The sequence below is a fragment of the Mytilus edulis genome, chromosome 10, assembly GCF_963676685.1.
Source record: "Mytilus edulis chromosome 10, xbMytEdul2.2, whole genome shotgun sequence".
Lineage (NCBI taxonomy): Eukaryota > Metazoa > Mollusca > Bivalvia > Mytilida > Mytilidae > Mytilus > Mytilus edulis.
In genome coordinates, this window is record NC_092353.1 from 27,455,439 (window position 1) to 27,473,949 (window position 18,511).

The 18,511-nt window shown below is 32.8% G+C and overlaps 1 protein-coding gene and 1 long non-coding RNA gene across 2 annotated transcripts; one reads left to right on the top strand and one right to left on the bottom strand.

The window, feature by feature from the left end:
- Positions 1–845: 845 nt before the first annotated feature.
- Positions 846–3,057, top strand: LOC139490777 (uncharacterized). The gene has a single exon (XM_071277768.1). It carries the CDS (start codon positions 1,023–1,025, stop codon positions 2,673–2,675), a length of 1,653 nt encoding a protein of 550 aa, XP_071133869.1. The 5' UTR covers positions 846–1,022; the 3' UTR covers positions 2,676–3,057.
- Positions 3,058–11,759: 8,702 nt separating this feature from the next.
- On the bottom strand, positions 11,760–18,495 carry LOC139490778 (uncharacterized). The gene is made up of 2 exons (XR_011656406.1): positions 18,379–18,495; positions 11,760–14,517 (listed from the first exon to the last, which is right to left on the bottom strand). It is a non-coding gene; the product is annotated as an uncharacterized lncRNA (long non-coding RNA).
- Positions 18,496–18,511: the final 16 nt, after the last annotated feature.

Here is an 18,511-nt window from a genome sequence, read left to right on the forward strand (position 1 = left end):
CACCAAGCCACCAGTTTTTTGTGCAGTTCGTAGTGCTCGGTCTATAGTTTTTCTATGTAGACTTTATATTTTCTTCTTTTTTCGATTTGTCTAATGCCAGTTAATCACCATTTCAGAGTTTTAAATGTCCAATTTGTACCATCCGCCCCTTTATAACATCCGAAATTCCTAATGCATAAGTCTTAGCAAACTCAACCATTTCTTGAGATATTGTAATGAGTTATTCCAGGTTTATTGGGACAGTTACTGTGTATATTTTCCCTTTGTTTTAACCTCCATGTTGATTTACGTTTTTTTTTTTTTAATTATGTGAACGTTTCATGAAGTTCCAGAGATAGGAGCCCCCTTTGAAAATGACTTTATCTACGTCTATCTTTAGCCGAAATCTAAAGACCTAAATGTTTTGAAAAGAGTTTATATGTAACAGGCCCATTGGTGGCCTTCGGCTGTTGTCAGCCCTTTGGTCGGGTTGTTGTCTCTTTGACACATTCCCAATTTCCATTCTCAATTTTGAATATGTATATATATATGAAGCGTATCTTGCCTAATCCTCTATAAATATAAAAAAAAGTCAATGGAACTGAGTATTTACCTGAATTTGTATATATATTGAGTTACAATTAGTTATTGTCTTTATTTGTTTTTGTTGTTGTTATATATGTCACAAACTGTAAAGTTTATATGGCAATAACACTTTGAATTGAATTGAATTGAATATAATGAAACATGTCGAAAGGTAATGCGAACATTTAAATCGATATTTATATATACATTTTGTACATATATGATATACATGTATATATAGATTTAGATTAAATTTTTAAATGTCAAGAACATAAAATTACCAAGGTCGATTTTGTTCAACTTCCTGTGTAAACATAACTCATTTTTCTTTACTTTTAGATGATCTTAGATGAATTGTTCATGATTTGTCAACATTGGCTTTGTGCAGAGATGCTATATATGATAATTGTGACGTATTTTCATGCGTTTGGTATCGTTGTGACGCTACAGATTTCAAAATGAACCGAAGCCAACATTCAAATACCAGAGCAGTTCAATCTCTCATACAACTTGTTCAAACTTTTGCTGATACAAAAGTTGTGAAGTCAGAAGTAGACAAGTTGTCGAAAATTGGAATTGAATCTTACCACGATGAAAATAATTTGGATGTCCTTCACCATGCCATCATCGCCAACAACATTGAAGCTGTGACAGTTTTATTTTTCAAAGGATATTTTTTGCCACCACACGAGTATTGTTCAATTTCTTACATGCATCTTGCTGCCAAACTTGGACACAGAACTATACTTGGGTTACTTTTACAGGACAGACCTCATGACAATAAAGCTACTATCTTCAAGTATCAGTCGGCCAGTCAAAAACACTACATAAAACCAACGGATGGCGATGAACGAAGCGAAGTTACTCCACTTGATGTTGCTGGCAAAGGTGGCCATATTAGATGTGTGAAACTAATACTTGACCATTGTTTAGGTCGATATCACGACCGAAATAAGTTCTCTGGCAAGGACGCCCACATCAACATGGCTTGTCAACTCGATTCGCCTTCAGCTTTGAGGCTTTTGTTGTCGGAGTCTCCCACAGACGATGACGTAAAAAGTGCTGTTGGAGCCGCTTTGAAATTAGCAAAACCAGAGTGTTTGGATATTTTATTACGCCTATATCCAGATTTGAGATCACTGTTCGGAGGAATGAACCTATATCATGTTCTATATTCCTATAGTTTCCTTTTTGACAATAAATGGGTTGAAGCACTGCCGACTGTGACCACTGTTTTGATACGTCATGGACACAGTGTTGCTTCAAATGTACCTTTTCGAACATACCCTTTGTACAGTTTGTTGTGCTTGTATGTGAAATGTTATGATATGCCAGAAAAACTTCCTTATATTATTGCTTGTATAGTACTGCTTTTGAACGCTGGTGCTAATCCGAATTTTGATGAAATTGAATTTGAAATTGCTCATGAAAATCTAAATGTTCAAACTGCATTTGGAAGATTAGCATATTCTACTGGACTTCATTGCTTCTATTCGAACATTTGTAGTTTAAACCTCCATTTTGATGAGGGAATGGAGTTCACAACGATTGTTGGAATGTTGCAACATTGTACAGAGATCTTTCTTCGTCATGGAGCAAAATTGCAGCAAATAGGACGAGTTAACGAGGACGGGTCATTGGTGGGGACCGCATTACACTCTTTCTGTGATATGTCTATTTTGATCGGATTAGACACAAAGACTCTAGCCTTATTGTTGAAATATGGTGCAGATCCTGAAATAGAATGCAATGGGCTCTATCCGGTTAGTTTAATATTGGAACAATTTTGTTGTTGCACCGTAGAGAAACTCACTATTAAAGATCTGGATATATTTTTGAATATTTTAAATATGATGTCGTATAAATGTGTCAAAGAAATAATGGACGACACGATCGAGTATAAAACTGAAGATACATCTGAACAAATGATATTTAAAAACAAAATTATCAGCTTTATGGCAGATATACTAAATGATTGGACATTGAAGAAGGAGTGCCAATATCTTATATTGAAAAACTGCAAGCGAAAGATGACAAAAGTTCTCAAACTGCCCATTCCGATGCCACTTAAGACTGAAATTATCACAGTAACGCTTAACTTGATACCTTAAAAATTAAAGCATTTTAAAATCCATAGAAATTTAAAGGTTTGCTTTCGAATGAACTGTTAATTTTAATGTTATCATATTTAAGGGTAAGAAAATAAATGCAGTACATGCTTTGATGTATGTCGACGATGTCGTTCGTTGCTTCTCAAATTAAAGTATTATGACAAACACCAGAACTGGTCATCGTGATCCAACATCAGCATTATGGGCGTGTTTTTTTGTCATTTTAGAGTTTTAATACCGCCCTTCTTCGGATAAAACATTCTTTCTTTCAAAATTTAAGTCTTGATAGGCAAAGTTCCCTGGATAATTCGGATCTTATTTCCAAACACATGACATTTATTTGATAATATTGTACAAAAGAAATGGCTATATTTTACCGAGATATTATCTTGTTTTCTCTTTTCAGGGGAGCGATGGGTCGCCTGATGCGCCCTCGTCTGAATTTGTGCATTTTTCATGAAATTGAACTATTGTCAATACGACCGGTACCACATGTGGAGCAGGATAAGTTTAACCTTCCGGATTGCAAGGAATAACCCCCTGTTTTGGAGGGATCGTGTTGCTCGGTCTTTGGTTTTCTATGTTGTGTTCTTTATTTGTTGTTTCTCTTTTGAACTTTTTTACCATGGCTATGTCAGCTTGTCATCGACGTGTGAGTTTGTATGTCCCTTTGATATCTTCCGCCTCTCTATGATGTTGCCACTTGGTTAGGATTTATATCTAGAAATTGACTATGAGGGTCGGATGAAAACAACACTTTACGACAAAAGAGATGATTTCAGCTTCCCAATAGTGAAGCATTAATTGGGAAGCTGAACGTCATTTATGGACGCCATCAATGAGTTGGTTGACCGTTATGGATTATCTGTTATATAAATGATATCAGATATGTTCCTTATGTCGTAACTACAATCCTGTTCCCTTTTCACAATGGTGACATACCGAATTAGACTGTTTACCTTTATTTGTGACATTTTTACCTATTGTGTCTCTTTGTTTTGTTCACGCATCCTTTATATCAATACTATTAAACTTGATGCGATTGTCGTACAAGTGAGAGGTTTAGTGCTATAAACCAAGTTCAATCCACCATTTTCTACTTTTGAAAATGCCTGTACCAAGTCAGGAATATGACAGTTGTTGTCCTTTCGTTTGATCTGTTTTATCCTTTGATTTGCATTTGATTAGGGACTTTCCGTTTTGAATTTTCCTCAGAGTTCAGTATTTTTGTGATTTTACTACACGAGGTGGTGGATTCGATGTTTGATCATGTGTAGAAACACGATCAAGGCAATTAAAATTCTTCTGGGAATTTCTAGTACAAAAAATATGTTTGGCAGCTAGTACCAAATAATGTTTGGCACAGAAGATACCGAACTGTTGCGTATTTTAATTAGATTGTATATTTCCATTAATTTAAGCCGAAGCAGACGTCCCCGGACCAGTGCTGTGTTTTCTCAAACATACCTCCTCCGTTTTCCGCGTCGAAGGTTTAAGGAGACTTCATGTTTTCAGGATTAAAACTACTTTACATCGATTTATTTCCGCAATGGACAATTCAATTATACATTTGCATCGGAAACTTATATAATATATGAATACAATTTAAACGAAATAAAATATAAAACAACATAATATAGGTTGGTCCCCTCCGTAAAACATTCAGTATGCCTTCGGAATATACAAATATTATGTCAAGAATTTCAATAACGGCCGGGAAACAGACTAGATTGGTTTCGGTTTTCTCAATGTCCAATGGTAAATATTTAATGCAAATTCAGGGGGGTATTGCGTTTCCGCAATTTTAGCAAAAATCTAGTTCACGTTTCCGCAATTTTAGCAAAAATCTAGTTCACGTTTCCGCATTTTCGTGCATTACTTTTCCGAAATAAATCGATACCACCTTTCCGCATTTTTACCTGTATTTCACCTGTAAAAATGGTAATAATGATATATAATAAGAAACAGGTAATAATATCATTATTTTCTCATGTTCATTTAATTTAGAATGTCTTTGTAGTGAAATAGAAGATATTTTTATATATATAGTGACAGAACTTTCAAGTATTGTCCAAAGATTTATTGCTATACTATATAGAGGGTGGTAAAGGGGGTGCTTGCATGGGGAAAAAAACGGGAAATAAGACATAATTTCACGTTGAACGTGAAATAGTTTCTGTAATGAACGTTGCACGAAAAATAAATACTTTTATGTGAACCTTTTGTGACTGAGTCACTGTCTTCTTGTATATATTAAAACTCTTTGTTTTACTTGATATTCCCGATTTAGTATACACATTTATGATATAATTGGTTTACGAGCACGCAAAATAAGACTTTGAAAATCACGATGCACGTAAAATTAAATAAGCAGAACACGTTGAACGAGGCACCCGTCTTGCACGACTGAACGTCAAATAAAAAAGTAAAAACACGTTGAACGTGAAATAAAAAACGGCGATCACGTTGCACGAAAATAACCCTTCACCACCCTCTATATACACGGGTTTGTTGTTCGGTGTGAGCCAAGACTCCGTGTTGAAGGCCGTACATTGACCTATAATGGTTTACTTTTTTTTTAGTTTTTTTTTTTAAATTGTTATTTGGATGGAGAGTTGTCTCATTGGCACTCACACCACATCTTCCTATATCTATCAATACACGGGTGTCTAAATGGCAAATGACAGAAGAATGCTACTCAAATAGTGGAATTTGCTAAATGCTACTTGCCAACAGAGAAATTAAGTGCTCTCTTCGAAAACAATACATATTGACTTTGAACAGGCCATGATGCACAATGCTGTAATGCTGTAAGAGTAATTTTTCATAACGCACACACACAGGCGGATTTAGGGGGGGGGCGGCCCCCCCCTTTTCAGGAAAAAATTTGGTTGCTTATATAGGGAATCACTGAAGCGTGATTGGAGCGGGCCCCCTCTTATGTCAGTCAGTGGGCCCCCACTAATGAAAATTTCTGGATCCGCCACTGACACATAAGCTGCTGAAGATTCAATCTCGGTTAAAGTTGATGGCGTAGAATACAAAATATTGGACTAAGTACCAAATATAAAGAAATGTCAAGTGAAGTGTGAAATGGTAGGGAAATGGCTCAACCAGTTCTTTTGACTCGCCTTCTTGTCACCAGAGGAGATTGAGGATTGTGTTGTAGAAGATATTATGGGAGTTATTCCACAAAAAGAAAATGTTTGAAATTTGCTGGCAAACCGAAGCGGCATACATTAAAAATTAAAATGCGGAAATGTAAATAGCCTTAAACAAAATCAATGTAAAAACAATGCGGAAAAGAGTACTATAAAAATGGGAAACGTAGGGATTTGAATGCGGCAACGTAGTGCCAAAATGCGGAAACATAAAACGCCCAAATTCAGAACAAAAAAAATAACAGAAAGAGGCTTATTTTGTTTATAATGTTTTCAATCTCTGTTATACTTTGAAAAAGTTAAATACAAGTTTTGGTTTTACTAAGGGAGCTACCATTTGATTTTTATGGGGGGGCTAGGATGAAATTTGAAAAAAATAGGCAGGACAGGAGTTTTGAGTAAAAAAAAAAGGCAGGATGAGCAACTTGGTAAAAAAAAAAGGCAGGATGACAATTTGTGTAAAAAAAAGTCAGGATAACTAGTAAAAAAAAAAGGCAGGACCGAATAGAGTAAAAAATAAAAAGGCAGGACAGAGATTACAACTAAAAAAAAAAGCAGGACAAAATTTTTCATCCTAGCCCCCCCATAAAAATCAAATGGTAGCTCCCTAATTTGTACATCTTACTGAATATTATTTCTGCTGGCTGACATTTTATCTCTCTATTATCTATTATAGGTTTGAAGACAATCAACAACAAATCAAACATGTGTAAAATAATCACCATTTTAAAGTTAATGGTTTTTATACAAAATATGTCTCCCTCAGTAGATTTTTTTGTGTGGATCTAATATTGCTCATACTAGTCTGCTGTGATGTGTTTTCATCCATTGATTACAATTTTGAAGATAACACCCAAGAAGGTGTTGAAATCATCATTTAAGAGTAATTTCGGTTTTAAGGAGTCAATTGACAATTTCTTGAGGTTACCTAATATACTTAGATGTAGATCTTGTATCATATCTGCCTGATATTATTTGCTATATATTTTTTTTTCTATCTTAGATAGATTAAAGAAGATGGCCACGACAAAAGATGAAAAACATTTGCAGAACAATCTTAATGCTGTCTCTTTTTTTGTTTGTTACATATTTGCCAAAAAAATGTGGAAAATTGTCGTGTAAGGGCAACAATTCTTATAAGTTTGACAGGACCAAAGCTTTCTAGTAGATGGGTAAGGCTAATTCAGACACATATAGGTTTGAATTAGTTCAGTATATGGTTTCAAAGATTGATATCCTGTAAAAACGACTGACGCAGATGCTATATAATAATAGCGTACATTCATCGTAGAGCATGTTGAGTTGACAAATCCTGTATTCAGGTTCAAAATGAATAAACCACATCAATGTGACGAAGGATGAGCAAGTACTTGCATAGGAAAGAGAGGATATTCTTGGAATGGACGCTAATACTGCCTGTAACAAAACATTTGCGAACTTCCCAATCATTTATTCATTAATGAACAGAGCATACTGCCTATAAGAGGCAATAAATATTAGGCCCCTCAGCCCTTTTGTCTGGACTGTTTTGAACCTTTATATTCATATACTGCATACCTTTTCAACACGGCCTCAACACGCAAGTTTAATATAAGGATGGAAGAATTTCAGATGAGCATATGTCTATATCTAAGTCTGCCTTTGTAGTAATTTATATACAGAATAAAAACAAGCGAAGTGCTGATATAAAAAGTAAAGAAACCCAATAACAAAAATTCATTATACTTAATTTTATCATATATGGTTAAGTGTTGGTTCCTGTGACACAAAAGAGCAATAAAATTGAGAATGGAAATCGGGAATATGTCAAAGAGACAACAACCCGACCATAAGACAGACAACAGCAGAAGGTCACCAACAGGTCTTCAGTGCATCGAGAAAGTCCCGCACCCGAAGGCGTCCTTCAGTTTGCCCCTAAACAAATATATATACACATTTGAATATCATTTTCTAGATTAATGTCAGCTAAAAGTCCAGTGGCAAATATATCATGCATATCACCAGCAAAAGGCTTATAAGACCATGCATTATTCGCTCACCTGTTTTTTTTTAATCTTTACCTTCACTGCAATTTGGTGATGCTTGATATCTGACTGAACATTTTTTAGGTTTTCAATCTATCTTTCTTTCCGTAGATCTTACTGATGATTGTTGTGTTTAAAAAATGCCCGAAAAAGCCATATGAGCAAAAATATTTAGTCTTAGACATAGGATTTTTGTTCATTTGTTCTTATTGGCTTAGAACTAACTGTTAGCAACTGTAAGTACTCTCAGATCTGTACTTCGAGTTCTTTTTGTTGTTAGGGATGAGGGATGACTCTTATAGTGTGTTCTTATGTTGTGCTGTTACACCACTGTCCCAGGTTAGGGGAGGCGTTAGGGCTCACCGGCAAATAGGTTTGATCCACCATTTTATTTGTGCCTGTCTGGAGCCTGTACCTCATTGGCTGTCGTTGGTTCAGGTCTATCATATTTATTTTTCGTAAATGGTATATAAATTTGGCAGATAGTTTTCCCCATTGACTTGATTCATATTCTTTTAAAACTGATTATACAAGGTCATGGATTTCTCTGACTGTTAATAACATCTTTACACTAAATCCATTGGATGTTGGATGTATACTAATTGATAATTTAGTCTTAGATGCATGATTTTTTTAGTTGTTAAATTATCTGTCAGAGACTTATCCCAACTTCAGGAGCCTGTACACAATGTGGTTCAGTGATTGTTATTTGTTGCTGTATATCATATTTGATTTTTTTTTTAATGTTTTGTACATAAATCACTACAAGAGTGCACACGCTGAAATGTCTCGCCTTCTATACTAATCATTGATATTATGTTGATAGTTCTAAGTATAAAGCTAAGCTTTATTACAACTGTCACATAAACTTAACATTAACCAAGATAACTAAACAAAGACCAATGAACCATGCCAGGCAGACAGATACAGCTAACAATGCTTCTATACAACATATATAGTTGACACATTACTTATAGTTTAAGAAAAATAGACCAAAACACAAAAACTTAACACTGTGCAATGAACCGTGAAAATGAGGTCACGGTTAAATAAAACCTGCTCGACTGACATAAAGATCATAAAATATTTCCATACACCAAAAATAGTTGACCTATGGCATATAGCATTAGATAAAAAGACCAAAACCCAAAAACTTAACTTTGACCACTGAACCATGAAAATGAGGTCAAGGTCACATGATATCTGCCCGCTAGACATGTACACTTAACAATCATTCCATACAACAAATATAGTAGACCTATTGCATATGGTATGAGAAAAACAGACCAAAACACAAAAGTTTAACTATAACCACTGAACCATGAAAATGAGGTCAAGGTCAGATGACACCTGCCAGTTGGACATGTACACCTTACAGTCCTTCCATACACCGAATATACTAGCCCTATTGCTTATAGTATCTGAGATATGGACTTGACCACCAAAACTTAACCTTGTTCACTGATCCATGAAATGAGGTAGAGGTCAAGTGAAAACTGTCTGACAGACACGTGGACCTTGCAAGGTACGCACATATCAAATATAGTTATCCTATTACTTATAATAAGAGAGAATTCAACATTACAAAATTTGAACTTTTTTTTCAAGTGGTCACTGAACCATGAAAATGAGGTCAAGGACATTGGACATGTGACTGACGGAAACTTCGTAACATGAAGCATCTATATACAAAGTATGAAGCATCCAGGTCTTCCACCTTCTAAAATATAAAGCTTTTAAGAAGTGAGCTAATGCCGCCGCCGCTGGATCACTATCCCTATGTCGAGCTTTCTGCAACAAAAGTTGCAGGCTCGACAAAAATCAGGCCATTAATTTTCTGGCTTGAACTGCTCTATGGTAATTTAAGGCCTTTTACAGCTATGTGGTATGGTGTTTTGCTCATTGTTGAAGACAAAACAGCTATCTATAGTTGTCAACTGCTATGTCATTTGGTCTGATGGACAGCTGTCTCATTGACAATCATACCTATATTCATATTAACTGTATCTGCTACATCCTTATTTCAAGTTCAATGGGATAGATGCAGCCACTGTTAAGTCTCCAATAATAATTTTTATATAAAGAGAAATGTAAAATTAAACTATATTGCTAGTTTCTATTATTTTTCTTGAGAAAAAAACTATAAAGGCTGTCTCCTATGAATAAAGGAACATTTCAGTGTGAACAGTTGGTTCTCATAGGAATACTAACTGTCTGTCGAAAAAAATCTCATTTTATATCAGTTTAACAGAACTTCTAATTGAATCAGGAGGTTATTTTTCATGTAGTATTATGTGTCCCTTCATGAAGTCATTTATAACATTTTAAATGAAAAATATTTGACAAATGCTTTTAATCTGACCAGGCCTAAAATGAGGAATACTTATTTATCAAAAGAGGGAAGTGATGGCAAATGTTTAGAACCATTCTCACCCTTTAAGGTGGTATGGGAGTCTAAAATAAAAATGATAGAATTTGTTCATACTTTGCCAAAACGTAGTATCTACTGATATATGTCCAAAAATGAAATAAAATTGATAGGTCACCGCACATTTTCTCAAGCTACAGGTTGTGACAAAATGACATTATTTGTATGGAATATACAGGAAAAAACACCATTTTGTGATTAGAAACCAAACAAAAGGATAGAATTGTTAAATAAATTAGGAACAGATAGCTTTCAGACAATGCTTTGAGAATTTCAAAAGAAAAGATAGGGTCACCGTACGTTTTTTCCTGCTAAAATACAAAATAGGAAAATTCCATGTAGATTCCTTCAGAAAATGCACTGTTTTGGAGTTACTTCCCCTTAAAATGACAATTTAAAAACATTTAAAATCCACCAAAAATAATTTACATTTGTAAAAATATTAATATTTATAAGTTATATTCCTATAAATTGGTTCTTTAAAATGGAAATTCACATGAAATATCTGCATTCCTGTATCAAATGTTGCTAACTTGATAGAAAATCTGGACCTTAGGTTCTCTGTTTTTTACAATCCAAGATGGCGAAAGACACCCATACTACCTTAAGGTGGCTCGTGGGTACAAAAATTTCTGCAAAAAAATTAAACCTTTATTTTTTCATTACAAATTTTATTCATTACACTACTAGTTATTACTTTAAGATATGGTACAAAAATCAACCCAAAAAATTGATTCGGTTTGGCCCCAGATAACTTTTAAAATGTTTATATCATTGAAAAAGCTCCAAATTATCTCCCTTTGGTGCAAAAATGCCATTTTGGCATTAAATTTGAAAAATCTTTTTTTAACTCATCGGTGACCTATATTTTTTATTATTGTTTTCAAATAAGCTGAACATAAACTAAATACATTTGTAATTGTAAAATTTAAGCGATTTCTGTAATTAGGTTATTTTTTTATTTTGATATTACCTTTATTTCTCCTATTTGTTCAACAGAAAAAAAAGGACATTAACAAAAATGTATGCTTCTTCCAGAGGCAGATTGTGAGCTTAAATGAACGGTGACCCCATTTTTTTATTTCATTTTTCTTTTAAGTATATGATAAAGTATATTTATAAAAAATATAGTGAAATCCTATATTAGAAAAAAAAATTGATTTATACCCAGAAGCCCCCTTAATAGAGAATACACCTTCTATAATTTCTTAGTAAAAACTTGTGATGGAAGCAACCACAATGTAAAATCAGAAAACAGAACTTCACTGAAGCATATATGGTAAACTCTCACATGTATGTGCATAAACTATTGCTTGTGTTAGCAGAAACTTGGATGTGAACTCATTTAATAGTAAATAAAATATTAATAGTCTTAAAAGTCACTAAAGCATGATTGAGAGGGGACATGGTTTCAAATGTAGCAGATCAATTGAGATACATTGGTCACAACCTAGACAAAAACAACAAAATATAACTGTAATATGAACTTATATAATTTATATCATATGAATAATACAAATAAAACTTGTAATGAAAATAATATTATAAAATACATACTTAAACCCCTTCATGATTGAATCTTGAAAAGATTATAAAAAGTGCATGTCAAAGTATCACATTTCAATCTAGACCAGAGTAAAAATCATTATTTATAACAAATATAACAGGCTTGGTCCACTGATTCAACAATGTGATACTTAAAAATGTTATCAAACAAAAAAACAAACATATCAAAAATAATCATTGATAAAACTCTATTAAACATGATTGCACAAAAAGAAACAGATTAATGAGGTGAAGGTAAAAAAAATCATATACATTTAAAAAAAACTAATGTACCCTTAGATTATAGAAGTCAAGTAAAAATATTAACTTTATACTGGGTTCACCAGAATCACTGGGAAAACAAGAATCATGGAACGGAGATTGAGTTGTAAAACAATGTTGATTTATTATTCAGAATCAATGCAATTCTTTGATTATCAAAATAAAATCAAGATAAATTGTCTTCAAATAAAGCAAAATTTAAGAATTATGCATTATTAAAAAGTAAAAGTATTTGTACTTAAAAATTATGCAAAAATGAGCTGTATGAAAGATCAATTAGAAAAATCATCTAAAAAAGAGAAGCACTTAAAGCTTTAGCTTTGCCCACAATTTTTAGTTAAATGTGCTAAAAAATATAACTATGTGTATGTTAATGGCAATCTGTAAAGCTTGAATAATGTATGGATAACTACTTTAAAAAGAATAAACAAAATACTGATAGATATAGTAAAACAAAAAAATATGAATCAAAGACAAGAATGATGTACAGAATTACTAATATTCTCTTGAGACATTCATTTTTTAATTACTATTTGCTGTCTGTTAAAATTAAGCAAAAAATATACTTATAACAGAACTTCCAGAAGTTATAAAATAGATGTTTTTGACTGAAATTGTCAATATCAATTTACAAAATACTCTTTTTTTTCTAAAAATCTGAAATTGAAAGTTTCCTTTGTGCTAGCAATTAAGATATAAAAAAAATCTTGTTATTATATTCTAAAAGTAAATGGCACTTGTTTTGAGCTATTTTAAGTATAAAATAAACTAATCTACTGCCTAATTACAAAGTATCTTCTCTAAAAATATATAAATACAAATACATGTTGTACTTGAAAAAAACTATTTTCCTACAAAAAAATGTATATTGCCTCTTAGAAATATTGCATACATAAACATTTTCTGTACAATGGCAAATCGATTAAGATTTCAAAACCTTTAGTTTTATGACCTAAATTACATTAAAATCATAAGTTTTATTATCATGATTTGATTTCACAATATTTTTCTAAAATGTCTAAAGCACCTTGCCAACTTTTGTCTATAACATATGCATGCACACAGAATTATTCCATTATTACAATGTATAAGAAGTAAACTAGCCCGCACAATATAAAACATTAATAAAGTTTTTGTCTTGTCTTGTCTACAAAGTATTCCATTAGCATATTTTCTCTTCCCATTATCCACTTTTACATACATGTAGACATACATTTATAAAGAGGTTAAAAAAAATCCTCTGTAAATTTTTCAATGCCCTAAAATATTTTCAAATTATTTCTATAAGGCACAAAACTTATTATAACTTCTATATAAATGTTATAGAGAAGGTAATGATATGATAAGACAACCTTTTAAGCCCCTCAAATCTGATCACAAAAAAGTATCATTAATCTAACAAGTTGTTCACAGAAAGTTTTATACTGGCAGACATTATGAGTTCAAATTTTCAAATTTTGTTTTGCATATTGCTGTCAAGTTTTCAAACTGCTTGAATTTAGTATAGGACAAACACTTACAAAATTTACCCTCATTTTGAGAGGCTATCTTATTTTGTCTTTAAAAACGTGCAACATGGTCATTTGATGTCACATACGTAACCTTGATGTGATTTTGTCATAATAATCTACATCACTACTGACATTTCCACACTTCTTGTCAGGATTATATGTTATTTTCATTTTCCGTATTGAATAATTTTGAATAAATTTTAGAAATTTAAGTGACATATAAAAGATCTTTACATTCCTTCTCCTCCTATACTTATAAATTCTGCTGAGTGCTACACTTGTAAATCAGCTTTTGAACAATACAGACAATGAAAAGGCTTAAAACAATAGAAAATAAAGACTAGTAGTAACTTTAAGTACAGTAAATGACATACACTGAGACAGTGTCCCTGAATATTCAATACATGATTTTCATTTTATAAATGCTACTAAATTGAATAAACTAGAATGAATGTCATTATTGAGCTTCTGTAAGTTTAAACAAATCTGATTTGTAGTCTTCTCCCATACTTTTTTCACGTTGCATCTCTGCAAGGGTCTCTTCTTCTTGCTCTCTCTCTTTGTCATATTTACTGCCATCATGAATATTTGCTAAGCGTACAGGATATCTGTATGGATGTAGATGGAAAACAAAAGTTTCCCAGTTTACTTTATCTAGTCCAATTTGTTTGATTTCAGACATTTTTTTCTCTATATAAACGACTGGATCATCTGGTCTCTCAATCATAAGACAGCTTAGTAGACTTTCAAACATTTGTGGTATTTTGTGTGTAGCTAAGTATTGCTTAGCCTGTTCTCTTGTACTTGCAGACATTTTACTATGTTTTTAATTGTTTTTGGCACTTGTACAATTTTTTTTCTCAGGTATTTAGTTTTCTATTTCTTCCTTTTCTACAAAATAAAGTAAAGATATTACAATCAATGCTATCTATTTTATTTTATAATAATATATATAATTTCATAAAGATTGATTTATTGAATCTAGTAAAAAGTACATTATTATAAGGGGACAAAGTCCCCTATAACAGTAGAAAAATCAATAAAAATAATATATATAATTTATATATATATATATATATATATATATATAATTTTCAATGTACTAATAAACTCAAAATCGTTAACTTTCCTTTTTCTGCATTTTCGCAGAAATCTCTTTCTTTCTTTCTTCTGGTCTCGTGTCATCAGACTTTGAGTAAAATTGGACCAACATTGGTATTTCTGGTTCTTTTTTTCTGTGCTGCACACAACACTTTCTATTACAAAGAAGATGGCACATTTTCAATAGAATGTACTGTGCAGTGCACAACACTATCTGTACAAAAAACATTGTATGGAAATTTTATGTGCTGCTAAAATAAGTCCGAACAAAACCAACAGGATGACCAATTATAGACTCTGGTATGTCAGTAGGATATATTACTGTTTATGAAATGTATGAGAAAATCAGCTGTAATATGGATAAATCAGCCTTTGCAATACTAATGACGTTCCACTGTCAATATAAATCAAGAGTTAATACAAAAATGTATTGCTTTTTCGAACAGGGCCAAAAGGGAAAAAAACAGGGCCAATACTGGAAAATTGACGTATTGGCCCATGGGCATTAAAACATTTGTTATTTATTTTATAACTTAAAATCATAGAATAAAAGTTTAGGAAGTCCTGAAATGGAAATATTTCACAGCCTTCTCAAGGACAACTTTCGATTATTGAAATTGTTTCATTTCCATTGATCTATCATCAGAACGCAGATGATCCAAGAGATCGAATAGTTATTCTGTCTGATTTCTTCTGCCTAGATACTTTATATTTGCTAGATAAAGTAAACTGTAATAGCAAAATATTGAGTACTTGGACAAAAAATCAGAGATAACAGCTGACAATGTTGACAAAAAATCCATGGGTGTGAAATATGCGAACAGACAAGTACTCCCAAGTTCAGATTTGAAATTCTGTATTTTCTTCATGGTAAGTTTCTTTAAAATCATTTAATACCTATGGATCATCAGATCGCTGGCACTGTTGCACCATTATATTCTGCTCTACTTCATCCTCCTTGTATTTAATTATACGTTTCTCACTTCCGGATAAAATTTTATATTCTGCTTCAAAATTATACATTTAATAAAAGTGTTTTGAACTGGCTGTTTCTGTATTGGCCCTGTTATAGATTCTTGATCAGCTGTATTGGCCCTCGACTCTTTGAGTCTCTGGTCCAATACAGCTACATGTAATATAACCTCAAATTTATAACAGGGCCAATACACCTTATCGCTATTTCAATGTATTTATCTGAAGTTACTGGATATCACACAGCAGGGGTGTGGAAATTCTATGCCCGACTCGCCCGACTTGTACATTTGAACAACCCAACAAGTAATTATTTTTGTTTGGGTTGCCTGTGGACAAGTAAAAAAATATACAAGACAAAGTTCATATCCAACAAAATATAGAATTAATTCCAAAATGTATAAAGATGTTTAATTTATGTAAAAGAAATTATAGATGAAAGGTCAACATTAATTGTTGTCAAAGAAGGGATGCTTTAATTGCCCATCAAGACAATTATCCAGAAAAAAGCAAGTGTGTCAGTTGAGAAAAAACCCCAAAATCAATAGTCTATCTATTCTTTAGTTTCCATTTCTTCACTCACTGTCCTCTAAATTTAATATAAATGTATGTACATTTACCTACTGGCTACAATTTTAATTATTCAAAAACTGCTGCAAAATCGTCCTCTGCATGTCATTTCATTGATTGGTTTGCTGTTAGCTATATATATATATAAGTTTATGAAATACTTCAATATTTACTGGTACCAACAGGGCAAGTAATTTTTTTTCCGGACAAGTCAAATTTACAGTTTTACTTGCCTAGGGACAAGTGCTCACAACAAATATTTCCACACCCCTGCACAGGTTCCAAACAAAATATCTGACGCCACAATAGAAAAGTGATAGTTGTATGCGTCAATAGTTTAAACCGCCAGGTCAGCAGGGATTGGCAATAAGGTGTATCAAAAACAAAAATTAATAATATTATTATATAATGTGAGTATCAGGGATCTCCATGGATGAAAATTCAACGATGGAGGAACTTTCACCATTACAAACCGTGTCTACGCTGTACAGTGTAGCGCGATCGGAAGTATTTTATCCCTCCATACAAGGAATGGTGAACATGCTAATTCATTGCTTATTTTGATTATATATTTGAATTTTCACTTATAGAATTAGAAGTATCAATATTTTCGTTTATTGCCGTTTTTAACCATTCAAATGCCAAGTTCCCCCCCTTAGTCGAGAATGACCAAAAGCTTTCATGAAGGTCCCCATGTAGATTTCTTGTATTTTTGGTAATTGTTATGGGGGTTAGAAATCATATGATGTGGAGCTTATTTTTCATGGACACTGTCAAATTCAGAACCCATTACCGGTATAGCTGATTTGCAGCAACAACAAAACGATTCGTATGGGTTATGTAAAAGGTTAAAGAGATTTGTAAAGCAAACGTTGACAAATGAAAAGGTATTTAATGACTTTATCTGTCAAATTGATGCTGTGCAACATGCATCTTTCGAGTCTGAATAGAAACTGGAAACGCGGATGTATCAATTTGATTGTAATATAAAAAATGAATTAGGAATTACGATACGATATTTCTTTACAGGAAATATTTATAAGTTTTTACATTTAAACTTTTAAAGTAATTCTAAATTATGGTTACAGCAGTACTCGAGTTATTTGCGATGAAATAATATTTACTGTTTTGCGTCTTATTTTGTACTTCTTAAAAAAGGGGGATGCTGATTGCGTAAGTCAAAATAAAGCACGTGTTCGTCTTGTTAAACTGTTTTCTTTGTAACTGGATTATTAACTTATTTAATCTAAATTATCATAATCATTTGCTGAAACTTATTTGATTAATTCGACTAATGGATCGTCTATCCTCAGATATTATTCTCCTGTCTGGTTTGTTGATCTACCTGTACAAGCTCAGGTACAAGTGATCAGCGATCTTAATCCGTATATCCCTCAGGCATTAGAACTGTATTGGATTATAACATAAAAAGCCTAAGGGTTATGCAATTACATGCATTTGATTATAATTGGCGTTGGGCTACAAATAAAGGCAACAGTAGTATACCGCTGTTCAAACTCATAAATCCATGGACAAAAAACAAAATCGGGGTAACAAACTAAAACTGAGGGAAACGCACCAAACATAAGAGGAGAACAACGACACAACACTACAATGTAACACACACAGAAATGGACCAAGCATTAGACAAAACAAACGATGAAGTTTTGAACGATGGCGTAAGACAATTTAACGATGGCGCGAGTCATTTGACGATGGCGCAAGACATTTGAACCATGACGGGGCGCCATCGTTAAACAGGCCATGGAGATACCTGAGTATAAATTACAAATGTATAATACAAACTATATATATATATGCAGTAGTCAGTACGCTAGTCACTACATTACTGATTAAAATCATGTAATGTCACTTCGAATTTTATATGCACCCAAGAAACTTATTGATTTGTTATCTTCAATGGTAGCGCGGTAAAATAAGTTATCGAAAAAAGGAACCGGCCTTTGTTCCCAAAGGCAAAGAGATAACAAAGCCCATTGTTTCAGGTTTTGTTCCTTTGATTTTTTCATTCTGACTTTGATTATGTCAGATTCAACTAGTTATTTTGACACGAGTTAGGAATCATTTGTGTTAAAATCAATATTTTACCGTTCTATATGTCGTCAATCCATATGAAATGAGTATTTTCACATATTTTTGTGAAAGATTAAAATAAAGGTAGTCTGTTTCCTTGGCAGCCTTACACAAATACAAGCAGAGTTGCACATTTATGTATTTTCGT